The sequence below is a fragment of the Cornus florida genome, unplaced genomic scaffold, assembly GCF_030987335.1.
Source record: "Cornus florida cultivar Cherokee Brave unplaced genomic scaffold, ASM3098733v1 CherokeeBrave_3.0.0_Hap2_Chr08, whole genome shotgun sequence".
Lineage (NCBI taxonomy): Eukaryota > Viridiplantae > Streptophyta > Magnoliopsida > Cornales > Cornaceae > Cornus > Cornus florida.
The window spans coordinates 31,826,923-31,852,091 of record NW_026775578.1 but is presented as its reverse complement, the minus strand read 5'-3'; the positions used below and the strand labels follow the sequence as shown (position 1 = coordinate 31,852,091).

General features: G+C 34.5%; 3 protein-coding genes, 1 long non-coding RNA gene and 1 other non-coding gene across 6 annotated transcripts; 3 read left to right on the top strand and 2 right to left on the bottom strand.

Annotated features, from left to right (window-relative positions):
• Positions 1-2,528: 2,528 nt before the first annotated feature.
• Positions 2,529-5,303, top strand: LOC132271142 (uncharacterized). Its single transcript, XM_059772428.1, has 5 exons — positions 2,529-3,128; positions 3,771-3,892; positions 4,001-4,041; positions 4,128-4,226; positions 5,087-5,303. The coding sequence occupies exons 1-5, from the start codon at positions 2,645-2,647 to the stop codon at positions 5,265-5,267; spliced, it is 927 nt and encodes a 308-aa protein (XP_059628411.1). The 5' UTR covers positions 2,529-2,644; the 3' UTR covers positions 5,268-5,303.
• Positions 5,304-9,254: 3,951 nt separating this feature from the next.
• On the top strand, positions 9,255-9,337 carry TRNAL-UAA (transfer RNA leucine (anticodon UAA)). The gene has a single exon. It is a non-coding gene; the product is annotated as a tRNA-Leu (tRNA).
• Positions 9,338-10,032: 695 nt separating this feature from the next.
• LOC132271141 (uncharacterized) lies at positions 10,033-17,656 on the bottom strand. 2 transcript variants are annotated; one of them, XM_059772426.1, is made up of 8 exons: positions 17,431-17,656; positions 15,533-16,150; positions 14,335-14,426; positions 13,391-13,490; positions 12,163-12,417; positions 11,707-11,879; positions 10,511-10,793; positions 10,033-10,416 (listed from the first exon to the last, which is right to left on the bottom strand). In XM_059772426.1, exons 1-7 carry the CDS (start codon positions 17,578-17,580, stop codon positions 10,520-10,522), a joined length of 1,662 nt encoding a protein of 553 aa, XP_059628409.1. In that variant the 5' UTR covers positions 17,581-17,656; the 3' UTR covers positions 10,033-10,416; positions 10,511-10,519. The 2 variants fall into 2 exon arrangements, with proteins under 2 accessions (XP_059628409.1, XP_059628410.1); XM_059772427.1 differs by having other exon boundaries at positions 14,335-14,423.
• A 2,108-nt stretch (positions 17,657-19,764) lies between these two features.
• On the top strand, positions 19,765-22,864 carry LOC132271139 (GABA transporter 1-like). The gene is made up of 7 exons (XM_059772425.1): positions 19,765-19,938; positions 20,704-20,934; positions 21,118-21,215; positions 21,357-21,543; positions 21,632-21,762; positions 21,900-22,133; positions 22,323-22,864. The coding sequence occupies exons 1-7, from the start codon at positions 19,839-19,841 to the stop codon at positions 22,701-22,703; spliced, it is 1,362 nt and encodes a 453-aa protein (XP_059628408.1). The 5' UTR covers positions 19,765-19,838; the 3' UTR covers positions 22,704-22,864.
• A 216-nt stretch (positions 22,865-23,080) lies between these two features.
• Positions 23,081-24,590, bottom strand: LOC132271140 (uncharacterized). Its single transcript, XR_009469656.1, has 3 exons — positions 24,342-24,590; positions 23,615-23,778; positions 23,081-23,530 (listed from the first exon to the last, which is right to left on the bottom strand). It is a non-coding gene; the product is annotated as an uncharacterized LOC132271140 (long non-coding RNA).
• Positions 24,591-25,169: the final 579 nt, after the last annotated feature.

The following is a 25,169-nucleotide window of genomic DNA, read 5'->3' as shown; positions in this document are numbered from 1 at the left end:
TATTTTTTAAAATTACAAAAATACCCTTTAATCTTCTTCATCACTCCTTCTCTCTCTCAAATTCTCACCCCTCTCTCTCTCTCCCTCAAACATAATTTTTGTAATTTAAAAAAATAATTTTTAGTTTTAAATTTAACATTAACTATTAAGGTTAAATTTATCATTTCATAGTACGATTAACGAGTCGGATACGAATATTGGGGCAATATGATCACATTTTAAAAGTGTAGAATTTTTTTTTGAAACAAGTTGGGATTTTTTTATCAAAATTTAAAAGTAGTAGTAGTTTTATGATTTTAACCCTTTCTTTTTTAACAAAATTATGAAAAGGTATGAAAGTTACAAATATATATATATATATATATATATATATATATATATATATATAAATTATAATTATTGTTTCCTTAATCACATATGAATAGAGTCTGCCACACAAATTATCTTTCTCTAATCTTAAATTGTCCATATTTTTATTTAGAATGATAATCAATCTAAATAAATAATTTTTATGACATTCTAAAAGACATATGAATCATTACACTATTTTTTTACAAAAAATATGCATAAACATATTTTAGTTTAGAATGGCCCTGAGTTCACACAACTTTCTCACGAAAGTAAAAAAAAAAATTTTAGAAATAAATTATCGAAAATTAAATTTGTAAAAAAAAAAATAATAATAAAAATAAAAAAATAAAAAAAAATAAAACCCCTCAAAAAGCCATGTTGTGACAGGGTAACGTAGACGTGGAAAATTTTAAAAATAGGGGTTTGCTCTGTCACATTTACGAAAGCTGTGGAGGTAATAAAAGACAGAGACACCAAATACCACCAACCCCAAACAAACAAACAAACAAAAATATGCATGGGTGTGGTTGTTTTGAGTTCGCTTTAAAAAAATACAAAGCTTTGTCAACATCGAACACATACGTTACATGTTTGTTTACACGAGTCTACGAAAAGGAAACTAACAAGCTGTAATGGTTAATTTCCACGCTAATAAGCTAACTTTGGACAATTGCGCACCACGTGGTGGGTTATATATACAAATACGTTGATGAATATAATTGCACAAAATACTATTTTATTTCTATTTTGAGTAAAGTATCCTTATCATCATCGTCGTCATCATCAATTTTATGTGATGACCCTGATTCATTTGATATAAAATTCACATATTTAAGTATATATACATACATTTATTTGATGCTTTCTTAATTATACATAAATTTGTACTTGGGTTAAAATTTATAGTAATAGAATATATTAGGGGTATTCTTTCTGAACTTAAATTCTCTAAATTAAATATTCTTTAACACGGAGACAAAAGTTGGTGAAACTTCCTACACTTAGGAACCTTAGATGCTTTTCAGAAAAGGGAATTCTTGCCCGAAACGAACCTCCACGAAGGCAGGCTAACTAAGTGTTTTGAACTTGCATTTCATGAATTGATGAAGAATTATATCTGTATAAGGAAATAAAGTAAAGGGATGAAATAGGGAGAACCCTTAGAGAGGAAGAGAACGTGTGTTAAAGCGCATGAGAAGTGCCATTGAAGAGAAGAGTTGGGGCCGAGGATAAAGATCTGGATAACAAGTCTAACCCTTCAGAGTTGCTTTCGAACCTCTATCCTGTATTGAATTCGATACGCTATTGGTGTTAAATCACGTCATCTAATTTAAAGAAAGTTTGAAAATTGTTCCATTTTGAGATAAGAAAAAATTATTAAAGTTTAAAAAGGGCACCATTTTGAATTAAGAAAAATTCACTATATTCGAACAAACTTTTAATGTTATTATATCTTCCTCATCTTTTTTTAAAAAAATCCCCCCTCTCTCTCCTCTTGCTCATTTCAATGAATATGTAAATGGATATTGACAAAGTTAGGAAAATACAATCAAAAACCCTATATATAGAAAAGATGAGAGAGAACATCTGTCAGATTAAAAGAGAAACAGAGCCCTATATATATTCTAAATATTTAAATTTTCATTTGGAAAAAAAAATAAATAAAAATTTATTATATTAATTGTTGGAACAGTGTTAATCATTAGCTATTCTATATAAGATATATAATTGCTAATTTTCAAATTGGTTTACTTATTTAGTAGGAATAATTCTATTAGGGCCGATACATGTGCTAAAAAAATAAAAAGAAAAAAAAAATACTGGTGTTTTATCTGGCCGAGTAATTCTATTGGGTGATGGTTAAAGAAAGCGGTTTAGAAAATTAGAAAAGCTTAATTTGTAAAATCAATTCGATATTTTGCGGATAGAATTAATTTGGATTAAATTATTTTACAAATTGAATTTGATTTTTATTTTCACCAATTCCAAACCATGAATGAATTAGGTTTAATGCTTAATCACCATAATTACATTTTACCGGAAGAGCACTTTCGTCATTTCCTAATGACTTGGAAAATTCAGACCCACACGATTGAATTGAACAATCTCGACTGAACGTCCTCGTGGGCCCCACACTCTCTCTCCTCTCTCTCTCTAAAAGGCCCCGCCGTCTCCCAAACCTCAGCAAAGTAGTACATTTTCGAGCTGCCAATACTGAGATCTCTGACGATGGGCGTGCGGGTTTAGGTAAGCTTCGCGGGAAGCGCACGTTAGCATCCGATCGTTTCCGGTGATGCTCGGGGTACTGTGCGCACGACCCAAGCCTTGGATCCTCACTTCACTTTCCTTCTTCGCCCACGGCTCGGCGGCTCACCACCGTCTCGTCGGAGGCCCCGTGAGACTAGTCCGCTGCGCCGGCGGAGATCAGCCTCGGCGCCACCACTCTAGCGCCTGCCGGCTCGGCGGCTCTCGCGGCGGAGCGGCCTCCATATGGCACGCGATACTGCCTTCCGCCGGCGGCCGCTGGGGGAATATCCGCCCGGCGTTCCACCAGGGAGAGGGGTCGTGGAACGTCGCGTGGGACGCGAGACCGGCGCGGTGGCTCCACTGGCCCGACTCGGCTTGGCTACTTTTCGGCGTCTGTCCCTGCCTCTCGGCGCCGCTCGACTTGCCCGATGTGAATAATGACTTTGCTTCCAGCGATGTCAAAATCGACGCGTGTGGTACGGCCGTAATAAGCTCCGATGAGAACGATAAGAGCAATTACCGAGTCACAGGTTACTTACACTGACCAATATATATATAAATAGTATGTGTTTTTATGTGTGTGTACAGTATTTAATGTCCTTAATCTGTTCGATGAAATGAAATTGTAACTTTGACTTCAATTATGCTTTGTTTCTGTTATATATGTCTTATATCTATGAGAATTTCATTGTAACCATTTCTCTTTATGTTATAGATTACTGAATTTATCCATGATTGGTTTTGTTTCTTAAATATTGATAAATACTATACATGATGATAATACTATACAATATGTGAACATTTGATACTGAATTTCAATTTTAAATATATATATATATATATATATATTCCAAAATTTTGTGTTAAATTATTGACTATTATATTTTTGTTGATAATGTTTGTTGCACACTCTTTTGAAATTTCTATTTCTTAAAATATTGAATTGAATCTAGCATGTCTGATGTCAAATGCATCATTAAGGGCCAATTAAATTCACTTCAGTCATGCTTGTTGGTGGCATGAAATTGGAGTTGGAATCAGAAAAAAAAAAAAAAAAAAAAAAAATGATTTTTTTTTCCTAGACATTTCCATGCTAGAACATAGCTTCAATAATTTTTTTTGGAAACAATTGTTCAAGTGAAAGTAGAATCTAAAATTGAGAGAAATCACAGGGGTACTAGCAGATGGTCGATGTCTATTTAGGGCGATAGCTCATGTGGCTTGCTTGAGAAATGGAGAAGAAGCACCTGACGAGACTCGTCAAAGAGAACTAGCTGATGAATTAAGAGCTCAAGTAAATATAAATCCTTCTTAGTGCCACAAAATTTGTTTCTCTAGCTTCAGAGTTTTGGTGCAAAACCGGGAAAATTTATTGATTTCTGTCACAATTATGTTTGTGCAGGTTGTGGATGAGCTTTTAAGGAGGCGGGAGGAGACGGAGTGGTGAGCTCTTGGATGGTTGAATTCTAAATGACTTTGTTTTGGTTATTACGGTATGGCCAAATTTAATTTCTTTTCACTGAATTTAGGTTCATCGATGGAGATTTTGATGCTTATGTGAAGAGAATGCAGCAACCTTATGTGTGGGGTGGAGAACCCGAGTTGCTAATGGCTTCTCATGTTCTTAAGTAAGTTCTCCAGACTATTTTAGAAGGATATGAGTATCCCATGCAAACTTATGAAATTAGTATCATATTGTGCGGATTTTGTTTTGCATATCACTATATCAATTCTAATGCAAGTCTATAACTTGTGGTCTTTCATGAAAGTCTATACATAGCCTTACCTGCAAGTTCAGATTTTGTATGTTCGGTTCCTTATTTTTGGGCTTTTACATCCTAGAAATGAATTTTTGATGCCACATTGCCACTCTTGAAGATGCGCACACACGGGAAACTGTCGCGAACATATCACCATCAATGAAAAATCTTGCGATCTATTAGTAGTGGTAGTGGTGATGTTTCAGTGGAGTTCATTCTGTCTTCTATTGATGACCTTAGTCTCTCTCTCATGTTGAACAGTTGAAAGGACATCTAATTTTAATCCTTTCAATGTGCATCACCCGTAGGTACCGGATTCAAAGGATTAGTGCACCCCTCAAGGCAACATAACAACATTCCCTTGGAAACAAAAAAGAAAGAAGAGTCTATTCGATCACCATTATTGAAATAAATCTTGTACTTATCAAAAAAAAAAAAATCTTTGAAAAATATTGCATCTATAGTAATGGTGATGTTTCAGTTTTTTATTGTAGCATCTCTTTTGTTGGTGACCTTCAATTTTCTTTTTCTCTTATGTTCTTTTTAATTCAATTCCAGATTGAATTATCTTTTCAATATACTTATAAAAGAAAAATCCAGGTCTAATTGTTTTCGATATCTAAGAAAGATTTGAGCTTTAAAATTTTAAATAGTGTTTCAGTAATTTTGTTCCATTTTCTCTCTCACTATTTTGTCATTTTTTTTTTTTTGTTCTCTTTCTATCATAGGACACCGATATCTGTCTTTATGGTAGATCGTAGCTCAGGTGGCTTGGTAAATATAGCAAATTACGGTGAAGAGTATCAGAAAGACGAAATAAGTCCGATAAACGTTCTGTTTCACGGGTATGGACACTACGACATATTGGAGTCGATCTCAGACCAGACTTTTCAGAAAGTAGAAGCATAGATTTCAAGCAATATTTTGTTTGTTTTTTTTTTTTTTCCTTTCTTTTTCTTTTTTTTTCTTTAAGTAAATTAGGTAATACTTTGTTTGGTTCATTCTTTTCAAAAGTGGGCTAGGTAAGTTTGTCCACGCCAATAATTCGTTTTTTGGTTTTGTTGTAGACTAATCTTCATGAATATTCATCTCTCTGTACTGTTGAACTTGATGAAGGCACTATGAAGAGTTAAAATTTGTAGGTATTTGCCCTGTTTTGGGAATAAAGAAAGAAAAAAATTTGAGTTACAATGGCATTAATTTACTCTTGAGGGATATATTTTTTAGTGATTTTTTTTATTTATTATTTTATAGCTTTCATTTCCTTTTCGCTTTCTAATATATTTATACTTAAAAAATAAAAACAAAAATAATTAATATTAGGGAGTTAGCTGCCAACATTTGCATTCACTATGCATCCATTCTAAAAGAATTTTGTAGAAGAATGTTTAGTTACATGGACTTGGGGGATTAAACAATCACAAAATGTATCCATCTGTACATCTGATATTTATGAATATGATGGGACTTTTATATGTGAATTTATATATTCAAAGTATACTATTAATGCATATATTATATGTAACATTGATATAAATATTTACAAATGGATTGTCATATACATTTTGGTGGGATTTGTCCAAATCTATGGTTGGATGATATTTTTCATCTCAGATATGTATCTCTTAAAACAAGATAAATTATAAGGCCCTACACTGAGCCTTGTTCCATTTACAGGGACTCTTTATTTTTTTTATTTTTCAAAATTACTCTGCCCTCCTTTAAAAATAAATTTTTTTACACTGACTTTCCTTCTTAACACTTGCTGTTAGTTAGAGATAAAAATCATGATTTTATACAATTAATATTAATAGAATGTCAATATTGTCCTTGTTTTAAAAGATAAAGACCCTTTTCACATACACTATCTCTTCTTTTGTCTATTTCAACCAAAAAAAAAAAAATTAGAATACTGGGTTATATATCATGGTTGTATTTGAAGATTGGGTTTGCTCATTGCGTTCATTCATTACATTTTGGTTCAGTCTTCAGGTATCTGTTGAAAAAAAAGACATTATACTTGGGTACATATTTGTATATATGTACAGTGGTGGTATGGGAAGATTGAATTTGTTAAACACATAATATATAACACAGCAATCATGATTGTTGGAAGAGAAGTGATACGTTTTTCGACTTCAATTGCCCGACTCATTTTACGAATATAACGTGATTGAGAATAAGTCGAAAAGAAAAAAATGTTTACGAGATTTTGTTTTAAGTTTTTAACGTGATCCAATCACGTTATATTCAGAAAATGAGTCAGATAATTGAAGTCGAAAAACTTATTATTTCCCTTGTTGAAAATTGACTGTCTCAGTTTTGGGTTTTTGTAAAAGTAAACAATCCTTATAAAACCCTTTATAAAAGGTGCGTGTTCCAATTATAGAAATCATAAAATCAAATCATATCCAAGAAAGATCTTTGGAACAGCGGGGATGTTGATTTAACAATTTACTGATATTTTTCAAGTAGGAGACAAAGGGACCATATATATGTATAATTTTTTTTTTCATAATTCGAAGGGGACCAAATTGATTCTTATATATATATAATATATGTATATTATACCTAAATTTAACTTTAATATAAGTTTCATTATGTCTCTTTAGAGAGGGAGAGAGTGTGTTTTTGTTTTAATTTTGCTTACATATCCTAATTGATGGTATGTTTGGTGTGTAGGAGTGGAAAGGGCACATTTCAATTATTCTTGTATTTGGTATGCAATTTAAAGTGGAAATGGACATTTCATTAGAATGAAAATCCATTATCAACTAAACCTCGCCATTCAATTCCCAAGTAATTAAAAAAATAATAATAATAAAAAAAATAAATAAATAAAAATAACTTCTCAAAATAACCCTCATATTCCAAGTCCAAATATCACCACTATCATTACCACCAACACCACTACACCCCCCCACCACCACATCTGCATTTCATCACCGCCACCTCCAATGCCTTCCACCACCATCACTACCACCATTGTTGCCGCCTTCAATTACCACACCATCGCTGCCTCCACTACCTTCCACATCCATATTCGCTACCACTATCACGAACTTCCACCGATACAACTGCCTTCCTCCACGACCACCTTCGACCACCACCACCACCACCACCACCACCACCATCATTGCCACCACCACTGTAACCATTACCACCTCCATCGTCACCATCACTGCCTTCCACCACTGTTACCACTGTCACTGCCATAACCACCACTCTCATCGCCTTCCGCCACCATTACACCGCCGCCACCTCCACCTCCACCACCATCACCATCGATTTCCACTACCGCCCTTGCCACCGCCACCGATTTCTACCGCCCCCACTACCACCAACCTTCACCACCGCCACCGCTATCGCCACCACTGTCAGTCCGTCACCACTTTCCACCACCAATACTGTCACTTCCACTGCTTCTACCGCCGCCACTAACTTTCACTATCGCAATCGTCTTCCACCATCACCATTATCCACTACCACTGCCACTGCCGCTACCGCTTTCAACCACCGCCACCCCATCCACTACCACCGCCTCCCACCACCACCGCTGCCTATTAAACTTTTACCACCGCCACCGATACCAATTTTCGCCACCGCTACCGCCTTCCACCATTGCCACGTACTGTTTTCCACCACCACCACCACCACCTACTGTCTTCCACCACTGCCACATTCCACTACCACCACTATCTCCTTCCAGCACTACCACATTACTACTGCCTTCCACCACTGCCCTGCCTTCCAATACTGCCACTTACACCACTTCACTGCGATCCACCTCCACCACCATCTTCACTGCCATCCACCACCGCCGCCATTTCTTATATATATATATATATATATATATATATATATATAAGAATATTATTTTGTTGATATAATTTATTCGTCAATAAGAGGGGTATTTTGGAGAATTTAATTTGAAATTCAATTTATTCTAAATTTTAAATTGGTCCAACCAAATACTAGAATGGTTATTATTATTCCATTCCAACACATTTCATATTTGCAACCAAACAATATAATGAGAATGACCATTCCATTCTATTCCTGCACACGCAGTATAATTGTCTAGCACATCATCAGTAAAAGATAGATGTTGTAATTTCAAATGATTATTTGAGGGTCTTTTGAAAAAATGATTAATTATGTTAGTTCATTTGACGAGTTACTTGGAGGAGAGGTCCGTGTAACAAAGTTTCCTTTTTAGATAACCCGAGAGTAATTTTAAAAACCATATGGGAAGCTCCTGTAGCAAAGTATCCTTCTTAAGGAAAGTCAAACCTCAAGAGGTCTTGATGTCTAGTCCATCCCCTAAAATACTAATAAATTTGTATACTGGATGTGTATCTCCTAAAATACTAACAAATATTAAGCTCAGTAGCTTCTACTACTTTATTTATTTATTTATTTTGGCAAAACCTACTTTGTTCTGTATTTTTCTCTATTCTATTAATTAATAGTTTCTCCAAAAAAATAGAAAAAAAACACCTTAATATTATTAATAATTAGAATAAAACATATATGATTATAATTGTTACTTTTCCCAAGGTGTTTGTTATCGGACTCGCAGCCTGGGCTAGAAGTGTTTTAAAATTTAAATATTTTATATTTTTGGTTAGATGCAATTGAGATACAAGAAGGATATGTTTTGGACACTTCATAGTTTTGTAAATATATTTTTCGAAAACAACTTCTCAATGTAAGACTATTCAATTCTCCACAAATTTGTAATGATATGAATATCGTACATCGAACTAATTGATCCTATTTTTTAAAATTTATTACGTTGTGCTGTCATGTGTGGGTATTTCTTAGTTAGTTGCCATAGAGTTCTAAAGAAGAAAACTCTGACTATAAGGAATAAAGAAAGAATTTAAAACAAAAGCTGGTTTGCCCGAGAGGTTAAGGGGGAAGACTTAAGATCTTCTGCACATAAGTGCGCATGGGTTCGAACCCCATAGCCAGCAATATATTCTTTTTCTTTAAGATTTGATATTTTAGAGCCTCTCTTCTCATTTGATTTTTTTAAAAACTTCTCTCTAGATTTGATACAATTTTCTAATATTTGGAATTGGAGTAATGTTCTGTCCTTTTCTTTTTCCTGGATTTGTAAATCTATGGTATTACTCTGTTTCTCTTCTTCTGAACAATCTTAAAAACTAAATCAAAGTCGATGGTTGAACTCATTAAATCTTAGTATTCAACTTATCCAACAAGAAGTCTCAATTCTTAGCTTGATGATGTAAATTTGTTTTTATTTACCCAAAAAAAATCCTTCACTTATATTGTCTTTGGGAGCATCGAATTGGTACTTTGAAATTAGAGTTGAAAAAAATTCAATTTAATTCTAAACCAAATTTTCTTCAATTCCAAGTCAACGATTTGGTACACCCTATGTAGCATAAACATTATCACAATGCTCTCGCGAGTTTCCAAAGATGAGGCCATTCTAAGAGTGACTTGATAATTATTGAAATTAATTCATCCTGTGCCTGGCAGCGACAAACTATGTCTAAAACTTGGAATTCATGATCATATACATTTAAACTTTGAATTAATTCTCCTTCAATTCCAATTCCAATTCTAATTCTGACTCTAATTCTAAGACACCAATTTGTGAGTGAAAAATCTTGTGAAGTTAATAATTGCAGCACCAAAAGCATTCTGAAAAAAAACCCTTCCAGACCTATTTATTAACGAACCAAACAGATTCCTCACATCCCACAGAGATGAACATTATATCAATATGAGAAGAATGATGGAAAATCAACATAAAGCCAAAGTAGAACAATAATTGGACAGTAAATCAGCCTCTCCATGCCACGATATGCTGTAATTTTCTCGACAAAAAAAGCTCCCCAAAACTAAGAACGAACATGAATTCTCAATTTCAAGCTGTAATGATTGAGAGGTTACTAACTAGTAACTTCCTACGACCCATCTTCAATCCCATGAACTTCAGCTTCTGAGCAATTTCTACCCAGATTTCTTCAGACTAAGATTCACGAGTACAGATGACATTCTAAATATCTCATCAACGGAAAGGCTGTGTAAAGCAAACAGAATGCGAAGTTCCAATCAATTATCTTATTTTTATGATGAAAACAAATTAGTTGGAAACAGAGGTAGCAAATTCATACCTCAATTTTCTAAGCGTCGTTGCATAGATTTCTTAAGGATTCAGGCACAGTCTGCCTACATTGTTCAAGGATCTCAATCAATGGTCTTACTAGCTGTGCCTCTTCTCTTGTTAAAAAGCTATGCAACATGCCATTGACAGAGTAACGGGCCATCCTTGTTAACATCTGGAGGTAACTGTCAATTGAGTGTACAAAATCTGGAATAATTACAACTTCGAATTCTCCCAAGTCGGCAGTACAAATTTGTTCCGCATCGACCACAAGAACTGCAGATCTCTTTTTGCTGCCGAAGCAAAACAAACAAATTTGTTTACTATAAATATTAAATACAAGAACATGAAGAAAGCATAGTTCCATGGAGCAATTAAGACAAGTTTCCTATTTCCAACATAATACTCTCTCTTGTTTTGCGGTCAAAACAGATGAAACTAATTACCAGATTTAAAAAAAAATGGAGTACAACAAGTATAGCATTCCAAATTTTATTCATACATCAACAATGGGTAACAGACCGCACACAATGTTCAGAAAGGACACATTCATGAAATTTAAAATGCTTCATTGTACTTGCGACTATTTTTAAAATAAAATTATGGTTTAAAAAATTAATTCAGAATAAAAAATCTGAGCCATCATCACAACACTGGTTAGGAATCAACTTTCTGGTTATCTTGAAATGACCCTCAATTTTAGTCCATCATCCATGATGATGGCTCCCATATCCTGTAATATCTGCAATAGGTAACACAGTTTTCTCATTGAACTCCTTTGTGAGACAAATTACCAACATGCCAGTGGCCTAGCGGTACCGAGCCTCTACTTCTCAAAGAGAGGTCAGGGGTTCGAGCCTCAGTGGAGGCATGTGTGTGTGAGTACCCAACTAGGAAAAAAAAAGAGAGACAAATTGAAGCCTCTCAATTTTTTGAGTCACCCAAGCATGCATTCAAGAATGCTATTGGATGTGTGAGAACGCTCAAGAGATAGAGGGAGAGAAGGGACAATAATGACTGGATGCTTGTCTAAAGGATCAAAACAACTTCCACTATTGATCTAGGCTGCTAAATAGCAAGAGCAATCCTACAAGATCTATAAGTTTAAAACTTGAATAACATTAAAGACCATCAAAAGCAATCTACTAAATGAAGGATGTATGAACAATTGATAAGAGGTGGATAAGTTAATAGAGTTCATTTTACCTGATCTGCACTTCAGACTTGCTCCAAATTGATTTTGTTGAAACAGAGTAACCCTTCAACTTGATGGCAGCAACTAACTTATGAAAGCTGCTACCTTTTCCAACTACAAACAGCACCTTAGAAAGCTGAGGGCCAAGTTGATTACCACAAGCTTGATCCAAAATTTGTATGCCCTACATAAAACATTAAGGATGAGGGTTTAAGTTATTGTTAGAACAATTGCCAGGCAATCTGTATTGTTCTTCACTTCTAAAGTGAGGTTAAATCCTTAACAAAGCAAGATTGGGAAAATAAAGTTTCTTTGCTAATTCTGCCATAGATGACAAGAAAAACCACCATTATACGTTTTGAGGTAAAAAGTTACTGCATGATAGTTAGAAAAAAACCAATACAAGTCACAAAGTAATTTTTCTTGACATCTCAGGTAGAGGGTTGGTGTTTAAAAGATGTACATACCTTTGATATTTTTTCTTCTTCTGATCCACAGACGTGCACGGACTGGATAATGCAATCACTTTGACTAGTAATAGAATCATTAAGTGATAATCTGCAGATTGATCCCCGCAGAAGGTTTTGCAGTAGCGGAACACATTCATAATTTAAACCATCATTGAAAACCACACACTGGGGGTTTCCAGAGATAGCTTGCCTAATAGATTTAATACTGTCTAAGCAACCACTTTTAGAAAAAGTCCCCAGACCATCGACAACCTGTATAAATGGCAAAAACAATAGACCGGAGAAGATGATAAAGCTCAAATTAGCAAGCCTAGGAAAGATAATGTTACTTCACAGAATAATGATTGATGATAAATACTGCCAACTAAGAAGTTCTGGACTAGCTCATATTCAAAGAACAGTTGCTCAAAAAGGCTGAGACACATATTGCAGTAAGTGTTTGTGGTATTCAGTGAGACTGCAAAGTGAAGCAGAACGTTCAACGCAAACACAGAAAAGAATAGAAGCAAAAAGATTTCAAACAAGATTGGCAAAATTTCTTGCAAAAGCAACTCGACTACAAGTTATCTGCTCTTCTATTAGTGAGTTCACATTCTAGTAATTGACTTTAAACAACACTAAAAAATTAACGGGATTGCTTATATACACTAATACAGGATGGAAATTGAAAAAAAAAAAAATCAGTGGAACTCCAAGAACCATAAAGTAAAAAAGCTTAACAAAAGTCAAAGACCAAATCAAGATAGAAAAAGTTTTAAGTTGAAGTTCAAGAATTAAGGCAAATAACTTAACAGAAGTCAAAAGACCAAATCGTGAGACTAACCATAATCAGCACATGACTTGTGATTTTCGGAAAAACGGTGAGTCATACTCACTGGGGAAAATAAATGCATACTACACAAACCAAGGAGAGAAAAGTCCTTTTACCAACAAGGAGTTAGGTTATTTAGGAACCAAAAATATAAAGAAGAAAATTATAATACAAAAGCAAAATCCTCCATAGAAAATTCATGAATCATAAAAGCAAAAATAAATAAATGATCTTTTAATCCTTTCAAATTCTTCAATTTTATATCTATAAAATAGTCAGAAACAATAATGATAAAAAAAAAGGACAAGTAATTAAACTCCAGTTTTAAAGAGAGAGAGAGAGAGAGAGAAATGTAATTAAAATTTATAAATATAAATCAATTAAAGTATGAGGAGGAGGAGGTTCAAAATTTACCAGTAAAGAAACTCCAGATATGTCAATGGCTTTCAACGAAACAAGCTCCAAAAGTCTCTCAGTAGTTGACACAATGAACTCAGGTTCACAACTCTTTAGACTGTTAGAGATATGCAGTTTCATATAAGAGAAAAGAAAAGGGAGAGAGAAAAAACTTGAGTCCACATTGCCTAACTCAGAAAGTGCATAGCATATACACCATATACAAGCATTGAACATGGAACACTCAAACATGGTGTGTAAGCAGGTAGAAATGTGCCCAACCCGTATAAAACGGCAGCTATAATGCAAACACATGCATGCACGCAAGCAGAAGGCATTCCTTGCAGTTAAGAAACACTATACATTCATTCACAATATTTTCAGGGCAAGATGGATCTCCAGTAGATCAGAATAGGCATCAAGAATAACCCAATTCGTGCATTATATATATTACTACAGACATTTGTGCTAAGATCAATAAATTGGTACTGCAATATGTGCTTTGTTTCAAATCCAAATCAGATAAAATGACTAAGGGAACACGAATCTCAGAGCTTGACTGTGTCAAAAAAAATCAGTGGACTGAAGCATAAAGAATTCCCACTCAGAATGTGACTCTCTTCCAAGTTGAAATTCTCACAAAAGGCTATCAAAATGAAGGCCACCAAGGACATACATTGGTTGCATCAACACAACACACCATCAAATGACAAATTACATAAGCAAGCTTGCTATGTGTAAAGCAAATGCAGCATATTACATTCATATTCAAGCGTGTATACACTATACACAGTGTGCACACAGATGTAAACCATTTTCATAGAGATTAAACTTTGTGTTATTTTGGACAAATTACACGTCTGAAATAAAAATTTTAGCACAGTGCCAATCTATTGCACATGTTAGTATTTTAATTAAAATAAGCCAATAAGAACAGAAAAAATAATTGATGTTATACTTACCCATGAATTTGGTGATCTAAGGAAGCACCAGAATGTAGACTCACTGAATGTATTCCAAGAGACTTCAAAGACTTGCACACCATGCGTACCTGCTAGTTGACAGGTAGTTATCAAGAAACTATATTAGGCCTCAAAGTAAAAAGGCTAGAACTCGTCTTTTTCTTTCGGTTTATCAAAAGATCACTTCAAATTCCAGAAAATATTGTTTGCTATTCCAAGCACATGAAACCATCTAATCAGTTTTATCACCCATAATGAGTTTAATTTTCCTTTTTCAAAATTAATAAATGGGTTAATTGCTTAAAACCCCTTTACTATAAAAATACATTTCATGTTATCACCTATACTAAATTTTAACTGACAATCACCTAGAAATACCAAAAATAAATAAATAAAAATAAAAAATAATTGCAAGAAACCCCCTTTCGTCAAGTTATTGTTAAGAAATAAACTGTCAAAGCATTGGGACTTCTTGAAAATCCCAATTTACCATTTGGATTAATAGCATAAAACCGCTTGGAACTTATACAGTTCTAGGGGTAATGTCATAATTTCTTATAGTTTAGGGGGATTTTTTGCAATTAACCTTAAAGTTAGTAGTTTTCAAGACACATTTAATGGTCGTCTAAAGACAGTTGGGTTTGTTGGCATTATTTTGAAGTTTCCATAGTTCATGGGGGCTAATTTTATTCTAGGGCTAACATACAAATATTTTATAGTTGAAGGGGATTTTGTGCAATTGGCTCTTAATATATGGAAAATGTTTTGAAAGAAGGGAAAAAATGTTTACTTTCCACATCATTTGACATTTTCATGAAACAATAATTAGGATCAAGTGAAATTAGTTTTTTCTATTTTGGGGAGTGGCATTATGCAACATTCTTGCAATTTCCTCCACTATTTGTTCAGCAGTAACTCAAATTCCAGAGGTAGTTTTATCTTCAAATGCTATAGAAACAAGATGATAAAAATTTACTCCCAAGTGAAAGGTATACAGCTTAAAATTAATTGACTGAAGATAACAAAAAAGTATTGCCACTAAATAAGGATTATATGCATAATAAGTAACAACAATATTTACAGAACACACTAGGAGAATTAATGTCAACAAACCTTTTGCCCATTAAGTAAGGATTATATGCATAATAAGTAACAACAATATTTATTGAACATGCTAGGAGAATTAATGTCAACAAACCTTAGTGGCTTTCTCCTGGGATGGCACGAGGAATAAAAGAAAGGGGCTGGTGAATGATTGGCCTTCTTTCTCCTTTCTTACAATTGTATCAGCAGCAGTTGAAGCTATCCAAGAAATTTGTTCTATTGTAGAACAAGCTCCACTTGTCTCTAATATGTCTTTTCCAAATGAATAGTATCTCCAGAATTCAACTCCCCATGTGTCAACAAACAAAGGCTTATCCTCTTCACTACTTAAGGTTCCATCATGCCGCAAAGCATTCTGTATTGAATTCAAGCAGAGAAATAGAAACTTCGAAGGACAACCTGAATTGTCAAAACCCTGAGCTTGTTGAGCATGGTCTGCTTCACTCTTTTGCATCAGCTGAATCTTTGCTTTTGTTGGTTTGACAATGCTTTTCTGACGCACATTATCAACTGTTGTCCGTGATTTTGTCTGCTCACTCCCCAAATTCTTGTCCCTTAACATTTTCTGTTCTTGAGGTTCTATGTTTGCATGATTTCTACCAGGAGCCACTTTCCTTGGTGGAATGTTCTTGGTTTCCTTTTTTCTTGTGTCCAAACTCCCTTGTTTGTCATTGAATGGATTCTCAGGAGTAGGAAGGCTAAAACACATCCCCTGTGAGTCATGACAAATTCACACCCAATTAGTCACATTGGCAATATTTGTGTAGTTCAGAGGGTTGTATGACAAAATGACATCCGAAAAATAATAACTCTATCGTTCTCTACAATAGAACCTATTATCAAACAACAATATTACACAAACCAAAAAAGCAGAGATAACAATAGTTTCTTGACAAAGCATAGGTGACAAGAAACTTTAGTTCCATCCTTGCAAGCTACACTAAATAGGCACTGGTACATGTGTTGGGAATGGGCATGTGCTTAAGCTTTGGATTTGTCAAATCTCAATAGCCATGATATGGAACACGGCTAAGTATTCACATTGTTCAAAATGTTTCTTCTATTTTATAGGAAATAATGACTCATATATAATAACGTTTTTAAAAATGGCACTTCAATAGTTTTGACATATTCATAAGATAGGTTTAAGTAATAATGTAATTATAAGATGGTTTTATGTACAGTTATGTAATAAGATTGAAAAACTGGATATACTTATCAAAAAAAAAAAAGGATTGAAAAACTGGATATACTTGCAAACAGAGCATGTACTTCATTTATTCAGAGGAGTCAATGTAATATTGCATGCAATCTTTCTTAATTTGAATTGATTGATCAATGTCTTAAGCACATACTATGAAAAAGCTCATAGAACATCAGGAAAACTAAAACTTCAAATTAAAACCCAATTACTGGGTTGTTGCAGGTTATGCCACATCAATTCAGAACAACAACAAATTATGAAACTAGAGCAGCTCTTCACTTTCCAAATTGCATCGATATATCATTCAGAATGCAACTGATATTAACCTTAACAACACAAGTCATCAAAACCCACATAATAAACCAAACCCAGATTTTTCTTCCCCAAATTTTCAACTTTTAACAGCTCAAGAAATAAAATTTACAACCAACGAACATGTGCTCCCAAATCAAAAGTCTGGAGAATGTTGCCTACAAAAATTTGTGTTCCTTGATAACAAATCACATACTCCAAAACCCAATTCACTATGACTCCAAAAAAACCCGATAATCAAAACCCAAAATGCCAAATTAACGACTCTTAACAGGTCAAGAAATAAAATTTACAACCAACGAGCATGTGCTCCCAAATCAAAAGTCTAGAGAAGTGTTGCCTACAACAGTTTCTCGACAACAAATCACATACTCCAAAACCCAATTCACTATAACTCCAAAAAAAATAACTAAATAAATAAATAAAAAGCGCCAATAATCAAAACTCAAAATGGTATCGATTTGAGATAGAAATACCTGACAACTGCTGCGTTTACCGGACTTTCGACGCTTTTTGGCGGCGATTATAGAGGCGACACGAGCAGAGACTGTCGAAGTGTCCTTCTGCATCTTCTTTCGATTCGCTTTGTTCTTCTTTTTTCGAATTGCGTCTTCGCCTTTAACCATTTTTGGTGTGGAAAAAAACGGCAGAGAGGTTCAGTTGAAGTGAAAGAGAAGGCGGTTTCTGTAGTTGTGCATTCAAGAAGAAGTGTTTGTGGGTACTGGGTAGGTTAGATATTTGACAGAAAGAGCATGGGTATTTTGGTCATTTCAGTAGAATGTTTTTCAACAGGGAGAACTTGGGCTGGTCTGTTGTGTTGGGCTTTTAGTGGTTTCAGGTGTTTCAAGGTTGGGTCCATTTAAACCTTTATTTGGGCCTGAAATTAAGTGGGCAAGGATACAGATCAGACCAGTAAAAGCCCAAATAGACATTTATGGGCACTTTTGGAACTTCGGTAATTATTTGGTGATGTAATAAATATAGTTGAGATTGCTTTGCTGTTCGAAATTTGTAGGGTAAAAAAAAAAATCACCAAGGCCTGGTTTGTTTGGATGTAAAATATTTTTTTATTTTTTGGCGTTGTCGTAAAATATTTACAATAAAAAAAATATATATTAAGATTTAACAAAAATAACTTACGTATTAGTTTTTGACAAGTTATTTTACTCTCTTACAATGGATCGACTTAAACGTGTCTTTTCGTGTGGTGTAAAGTCTTACCCATTTATTAAACAGGTTACGCGTGTTGTGTCGTGTTACACGTGTAAGTTCGTGTTCGTGTCAAGTGTTTTAGACACGATTAATAATCGTGTCATGTTCATGTCGACCCTAATTATGTTCGTATCATAATCGTGTCGTGTTCGTATCGACCCTAATCGTGTTCGTATTGTAATTGCGATGACACGAACAAGACACGCCAACAACACTGTCTCGATCACCGTGCACACAAGACCTGTAACCTCAGTCACAGCAATTCATTGACTCTTCAAAAGAAAAGATGCCTATATGTCCTTAATCTTGATCTAGATTTTTACCAAATACTAAAATATTTTACTTAAAAAAGAAAAATATTTTCTTAATATTTTACGTCAATCTAAATAAATATTGATTTTACCGTATACTAGATAGGTTATAATTCGGTGCAATAAGACGGACACTTGCTCTTTAATTTAAAAGCTTATTTTTTTTTTATCTAGACAAAAACATCTAACAATTGATTATTATTATTAGTCAAAGTTGATTACTGTAAGCATCTCTAAATATGTGTGCGTGTGTGTGACTTTATGGATGATGATCGATGACTGAAATCTTGTCTTACACTAAGAAAGAGTGAAATCTAAAATACAGCAATGAAAGTCAAACAATGAAGAAAAAAATTAATAAAAAAGAAGAACATCATCATCACGCAAAGTGAGTGTCTGTGAGTCGCTGATCAATAAGACTATTTTTTATATTAAAAAAACCATTATCGGAGAAAGATGCATTACCCAATGAAAATTTCATCAATATTAAAAGGCTTAAAAGGGATAATTTAAAAATAAAATAAATAAAAACTTAGGGTTAGTTGATTTGTTTATCGGATAATTATTTTTAATTTTTTGGTAACTGAAAATTAAAAAGTTATACAAAAACTTGTTTGATTGACATAATTGTTTTATAAAAATTCAATTGTTTTTTTTTTATTTTTTTATTTTTGAATTATTTTTTATATTATTTATACAAAATATAAGTCCTTCATGAAATTTCATTTTATTACATATCATGATTTATCATCGCGTCGCGATATAATGGGTTCAGACGAATATCCATACAAATTGACTGAATTGGCTGACCTGTTTATGAAAATATGTAACGTTTAATTTTTTTAAAAAAAAATTATGAACTGAACAATATATCGTGTACCGATCTAGATATATATATAAATATATGCATAAATTAATATCAGCCAACTTTATAAACATCTAGAATATGAACCCATGATAACAACTCTTTTAACGTATATGATATATTTGTAGTTAAACCAACCACAAGATGTCAAGAACGAAATAAAAATATACTTTGTTTTTTGTCGTGCACGAAGCATTTTTCTAAATAAAAATATCCGTAACACTGTTCTTCAATTAGCATTAAAACAAGTTAATTTATATTTCTTTTAATTTTGCCTATAATATTATTGTGTGTTAACTTCCAAGTCTACAATAAAGTTGAATTTTCATAAAGTTGAGTGACGTCGTCTATGATAAATTTTCACAAGTTAAACAGTGTTCTTTGACTTGACTCTTGAGCCAACATCACTCGATCTCTCGTGTCCATATTATCCTCAAACCCAGGAACATATCTCTTATTGTTCATAAACCACTCTCTCTCTCAGCCACACACACATATGGAGATGGAAACGACTTTTGCTCCCAACTCTGAAAACGGTGCCGTTAGCTCTGCCAAAGAGCTCGACGCCGGAGTTCTGTTCGTTCTTAAATCCCGAGGTCAGATAAATATATAGATTCATGATTCTCTCTTTCTATGTATATATATATCATATACACACACCTACATACATATATATACATGTCCATTACATCAGGAGAAACTTCTCACTTGCAGTTGCAGCTGAAGTGTCATTATATGTATATATAATGTTATATAATGTACACGTATATTGTAATACTCAAAAAAAAAAATTAATTGCGCAGCAGCTTAAGCTGCTTAACCCATTTTTATTTGGGGTAAACTAATCCAAATCTATTAATTCATTTGATGATCATCTCATGAATCACATCAGATGGTTCAATTTCTCTATGACTGGCATTTGTATTATTACTAATCTTTCAAATGACTCACTCCTATAGAACCAAAGCAAAAATAAAATAAAAATATTGAAAAAATTAATCAGTCAACTAATGGATAATTCATCAAAAAGTAAGAGTTTTTTTTTTTTTTTTTTTTTTTCTTTTTCGGGTAAATGAAAAGTACATTAAAGATTAGTGATCAAATCATATCATAGTGAGCTAAAGGAAAAGATTGAAATAATTAAGTATTAACCTAATGTTCTTACACAAATGTGCATATATATGTATTTGTATTTACTGTTTACATTTATTTATACATAGAATGCATACATGTATGTTATATATGTCTAATTATATACTTGTTTGTTGTCTGTGTGACATATATTGCTAGTTAAATTAATTCTCTCTTTCTCCAAAATTGAATTGAATTTAAATGTACTCTGTGACTGGTGAACATGGTAGGAACATGGTTGCACTGTGGGTACCACCTGACGACGGCGATCGTAGGGCCGGCGCTTCTAAGCCTTCCCTTTGTATTGGCGTTGATGGGTTGGGTCGGAGGAGTTGTGTGCCTCACCATGGCAGCTCTGGTCACTTTCTATTCCTACAACCTTCTGTCTATGGTTTTGGAGCACCATGCAAAGCTTGGAAACCGCCAGCTTCGCTTCCGGGACATGGCACATGATATTTTAGGTATGATATATATCATGCTCAAATATATACATCTATATATATACACATATATGTATACATGAATCACAATTCAATATGACTATTCATAAACGATAAATAGTCCGAGATTCGGACACATCCAACTCACATGAATATATAGTCTGATGTTTCAATAACTCGTTACTGGATAATGCAATTTTACAGGACCAGGATGGGGCCGATATTTTGTGGGCCCACTTCAGTTGGGCATATGCTATGGTGCAGTTATTGCCTGTATACTTCTTGGAGGACAGAGCCTCAAGGTCAGTCCACCATTTTAGCCCAATAAACCTTTCAAGAATCAGCTGTTAGAAATGTGTTTAGCTACACACACACACACACACATGCATATATAAATTGTAAATGAATTCCTCTTTTTTTTTTTTCCCTCTTTGTTGTTGCAGTTCATTTACTTGGTCTCTAGCGCAAATGGTACCATGCAGCTTTCCCACTTCGTAATTATATTTGGAGCCCTAATGCTGGTATTAGCACAGATACCATCCTTCCACTCTCTAAGGCACATTAACCTGATCTCCTTAGTTCTCTGTCTTGCTTACTCTGCCTGCACCACAGCCGGTGCCATATATATCGGTACGTAATTAATCAAAACCCTAACGTTTAAGAGCTTCGTCGCTCTTAATCTGTGTTCGGTAATCCGTGTTCAATAATTATCTTGCAGGAAACTCCAATAAGGCTCCTCCAAAGGACTATTCTATCACCGGAGTTGGTATAAATCGTTTATTTGGTGCTTTTAATGCCATTTCAATCATCGCCACCACTTATGGAAATGGAATTGTCCCTGAAATCCAGGTATTTCAGTCACTTCTATGTGCTGCATGAATGTAAATTTTCAACTTCCATTTCTCAGCAGCCAAACAGTTCTTGACATAAATTGAACTGAATATAGAGAACTAACCTGCTGCCTGAAATTCATTCTTATTTTGCAGGCAACCATAGCTCCTCCGGTAACAGGGAAAATGTTTAAAGGACTGTTGGTATGTTATGCTGTTGTAATCTCGACATTTTTCAGCGTAGCCATCTCCGGGTATTGGGCATTTGGCAATGAAGCTCAGGCATCAGTTCTTCAGAACTTTATGGTTGACAGGAACCCACTGGTGCCCAAATGGTTTCTTTTGGTGACCAATATCTTCACTCTTTTGCAAGTAACGGCTATTGTTTTGGTAAGACTTTACTTATTTCTTACCATTAAGTAACAATAATACCTATCAGATAATGAGTCCCAATCAAGTATTTATACTATAAAAACTTGTTAAATGAGTTGGTATCACAGCTCTCCAACTGTTCACTAATCAAACAAACCTACTTACATGGATGCATCTGCTTTTGACTGACTGGATGCATTGTTACAGACATACCTGCAACCTACAAACATAGTTTTTGAGCAAAAGTTTGCAGACCCGAAGATGGATCAATTCTCGATGAGAAATGTCATTCCACGGCTGATTACCAGGTCGCTGTCAGTGATCGTAGCCACAACTATTGCAGCAATGCTGCCTTTTTTTGGAGACATCATGGCGTTGTTTGGGGCATTCGGAATCATTCCTCTGGATTTCGTAGTGCCTATGGTTTTCTACAATGTGACATTCAAGCCCTCCAGAAAGAGCTTGATTTTTTGGGGAAACACGTTGATTGCAGTTGTCTCCACCGTGTTGTCATTAGTTGGCGCAGTGGCATCAGTTCGTCAAATAGTTCTTGATGCAAAGACATACCGGTTGTTTGCTAACATGTAATGATAAAATTGACTTACTAGATCTAAGAAGGCAGTAGATGAAAGTTGACACGATATAGAGAGAAATCAATTGTTCTCAACTTTAAAATGGCACCAACTATGAATCTCTTGAATTGGAATCCATTTTATATCCAACGCTTTTAAGTGTGCAACATTTGAACATTCGTGTAGACTTGCAAACTGCATTGAAACTACTTGAATGTTGTGTTTCCTTTTTCAAGAACTTTCCTAAGCATGTCCTCTGCCCTCGTTTCTCCTATGGTTGCAGGGATTAGACACAGGAAAATGAACAAGTCTTTTGTCCCAAGGCCCTACAAGCTAAAGAATATTACTTGCTCTATGTGCTAGTGTTAGCTCTGAGTACTTCATAGCAAGACTGAATACATATACTAGCACGCGGGAGAAGATTGGATAAGTTGAAATAGGTTTTAATACAATCATTAATCGATTAGAGAAAAGTCTTTCTTGTAAGCCGGTGAGGTTTAAGAATATATGGCCATGAATAACCCGTACTGGAACAACTACCAGGAAGGGTAGTGCAAGGCAAAAAAGACATAATTTTCTTGTGACTAGGCCAGAGATACTAAACAGAAACTTTAAAAAATGTCAAATACCCATCAAATGAGAATAGTTCAACCATATTTAACTGTAAATTGATGACGGTTGTCCAAACCCATGTAATAATCAACCAAAAAGCCAAGTTTGTATCAGTTCTAGCATTACCACAAAAAGTCCATAAATAGATAATCTGGATTAATTAATCTGCCTTCAGCTCCCTTCTCTCACTAGCATCCTGGGAACTCCGATGCAACACTCAAAGTTAAGGACCTACAACATTAGCATTAAAACTTGAAAAAAAATGAAAATGTATACGTCAAACCACACAAACACATGCATTAACAAGTAATATACCTTCATTTGTCATTTGATATTGATGATAGAGAAGATGTAGGTGTATCATTGCTGTCACCATCTGATTCATGGGAAGCAAGTTGATGATAAGCTTGTGTTGCTGCACTCACTAGCTCTAAAGAACGCAGGAGAGGAGCTGTGGGAGCGCAAGCTGCCACCACAACCTGGTAAAAAACCAAAACCCTTATGAATGTAACAATAGATCACACATTGTGAGAAGCAATATTATCAGCAAGTACTGAACAATCTATATGTCAAGTGCAATTAACAGCATATATAGCTGGTTTACTATGGGAGGTTCGAAAAACAAATTCAATAATAACACTGCTAACAACCATCTACTCTAAAAGCTTAAACTGTTAGAGAGGGTGTAACTTAACTACATAAATCCTTCAACACGCCCCCTCATGTGTGGCCTTCTTTTAGTCCAACACTTGTTTCAATTTTCAATTATCAATGTGACGGTGAGATTTGAACACGAGACCTTTTGGGTCTGATACCATGTTAACTAACATCTACTCTAAAAGCTTAAGTTGTTAGAGAGGGTATAACTTAAATATATAAATCCTTCAACAAACACCAAGAGTATCTAGCGACGACCATGAGCGTCCGTCTTGCAAAGGAACAGAAACTTCAAAAGTTCCACGTGCTTCTTATTCTAGACATACTACTCAGGACATTGTGGTTACTAATTCTGTTACAGATAAACAATGAAGCAAGGCCTTACCATAATTGGACACGCTGCTACTAATGAGTCTGATACTCTTCCACCAAAACAACTACCATCTGCACTGCTCATCATTAACAGCACGTTACTTGAATTTACACCATGAGTGCTGATCGGATAGAGGACGCCTCTCAATGACAAAATGGTGCAACGCCCCTTCATAGATAACGAAGAGAGAGTGTTGGTAAAGTTTCAACATATGAGACATGTTGTGTCCACACCTTAATGGTAAAATATCAACATATGCAGAAAGATGTTAAAAGAACCTTGCATTTTTAGATTGAAATTCAATTTCTCGAACAACAATAAATATAAAATAAGGAATAGGTTTGACAATGCATCTTGGTTCCATTGTTAGTTGTTAAGATCCCGAGTTTCTACAACAGTGAACTGTTAAAAAAGTGGGTCAAGTCCTCTGCATATCACTCTTCCTATAATTACTGAAAGTGCTGAAAGTAAGGGCAGTGTTTGAAATTCCTTGCATTCACTATAAAAATTAAGACCCAATATAAGACTAGTCCTGATTATAGAATTCTATAAGAATCAGAATCCATTATCTAGAGATGCTACTTTAGTTATGAAACATCTCTTAAGTTAAATATTTCTAACGCTCACACCACTGGCTGGTTTTAACTCCCCAACAGTACAACCCTATAATGGGTTCATCAACCATTTAAACTGCTCCCCTCAAAAGAAAAAGTCCAGAAATAATTACTCAACAAACAATGCCATTTCAATATAAGAAGTACAGTTCAATTTTCATTAATTTACATGCTAGTGTTTACTATTAATTCAAGATATTGTGTAGGCAACCAACCTTTGTAAATG

Excerpts from the sequence above, each read along its gene's own strand:
- LOC132271142 (XM_059772428.1), top strand. The coding sequence starts at position 2,645 with ATGCTCGGGGTACTGTGCGCACGACCCAAGCCTTGGATCCTCACTTCA. Across the intron at positions 4,042-4,127 it reads AGGCGGGAGGAGACGGAGTG|GTTCATCGATGGAGATTTTG; the intron begins GTGAGCTCTTGG and ends CACTGAATTTAG. Across the intron at positions 4,227-5,086 it reads ATGGCTTCTCATGTTCTTAA|GACACCGATATCTGTCTTTA; the intron begins GTAAGTTCTCCA and ends TTTCTATCATAG.
- LOC132271141 (XM_059772426.1), bottom strand. The coding sequence starts at position 17,580 with ATGGTTAAAGGCGAAGACGCAATTCGAAAAAAGAAGAACAAAGCGAAT. Across the intron at positions 16,151-17,430 it reads GTAAACGCAGCAGTTGTCAG|GGGATGTGTTTTAGCCTTCC; the intron begins GTATTTCTATCT and ends CATGACTCACAG. Across the intron at positions 12,418-13,390 it reads TATCTGGAGTTTCTTTACTG|GTTGTCGATGGTCTGGGGAC; the intron begins GTAAATTTTGAA and ends CCATTTATACAG.
- LOC132271139 (XM_059772425.1), top strand. The coding sequence starts at position 19,839 with ATGGAGATGGAAACGACTTTTGCTCCCAACTCTGAAAACGGTGCCGTT. Across the intron at positions 20,935-21,117 it reads CATGGCACATGATATTTTAG|GACCAGGATGGGGCCGATAT; the intron begins GTATGATATATA and ends GCAATTTTACAG. Across the intron at positions 21,544-21,631 it reads AGCCGGTGCCATATATATCG|GAAACTCCAATAAGGCTCCT; the intron begins GTACGTAATTAA and ends ATTATCTTGCAG.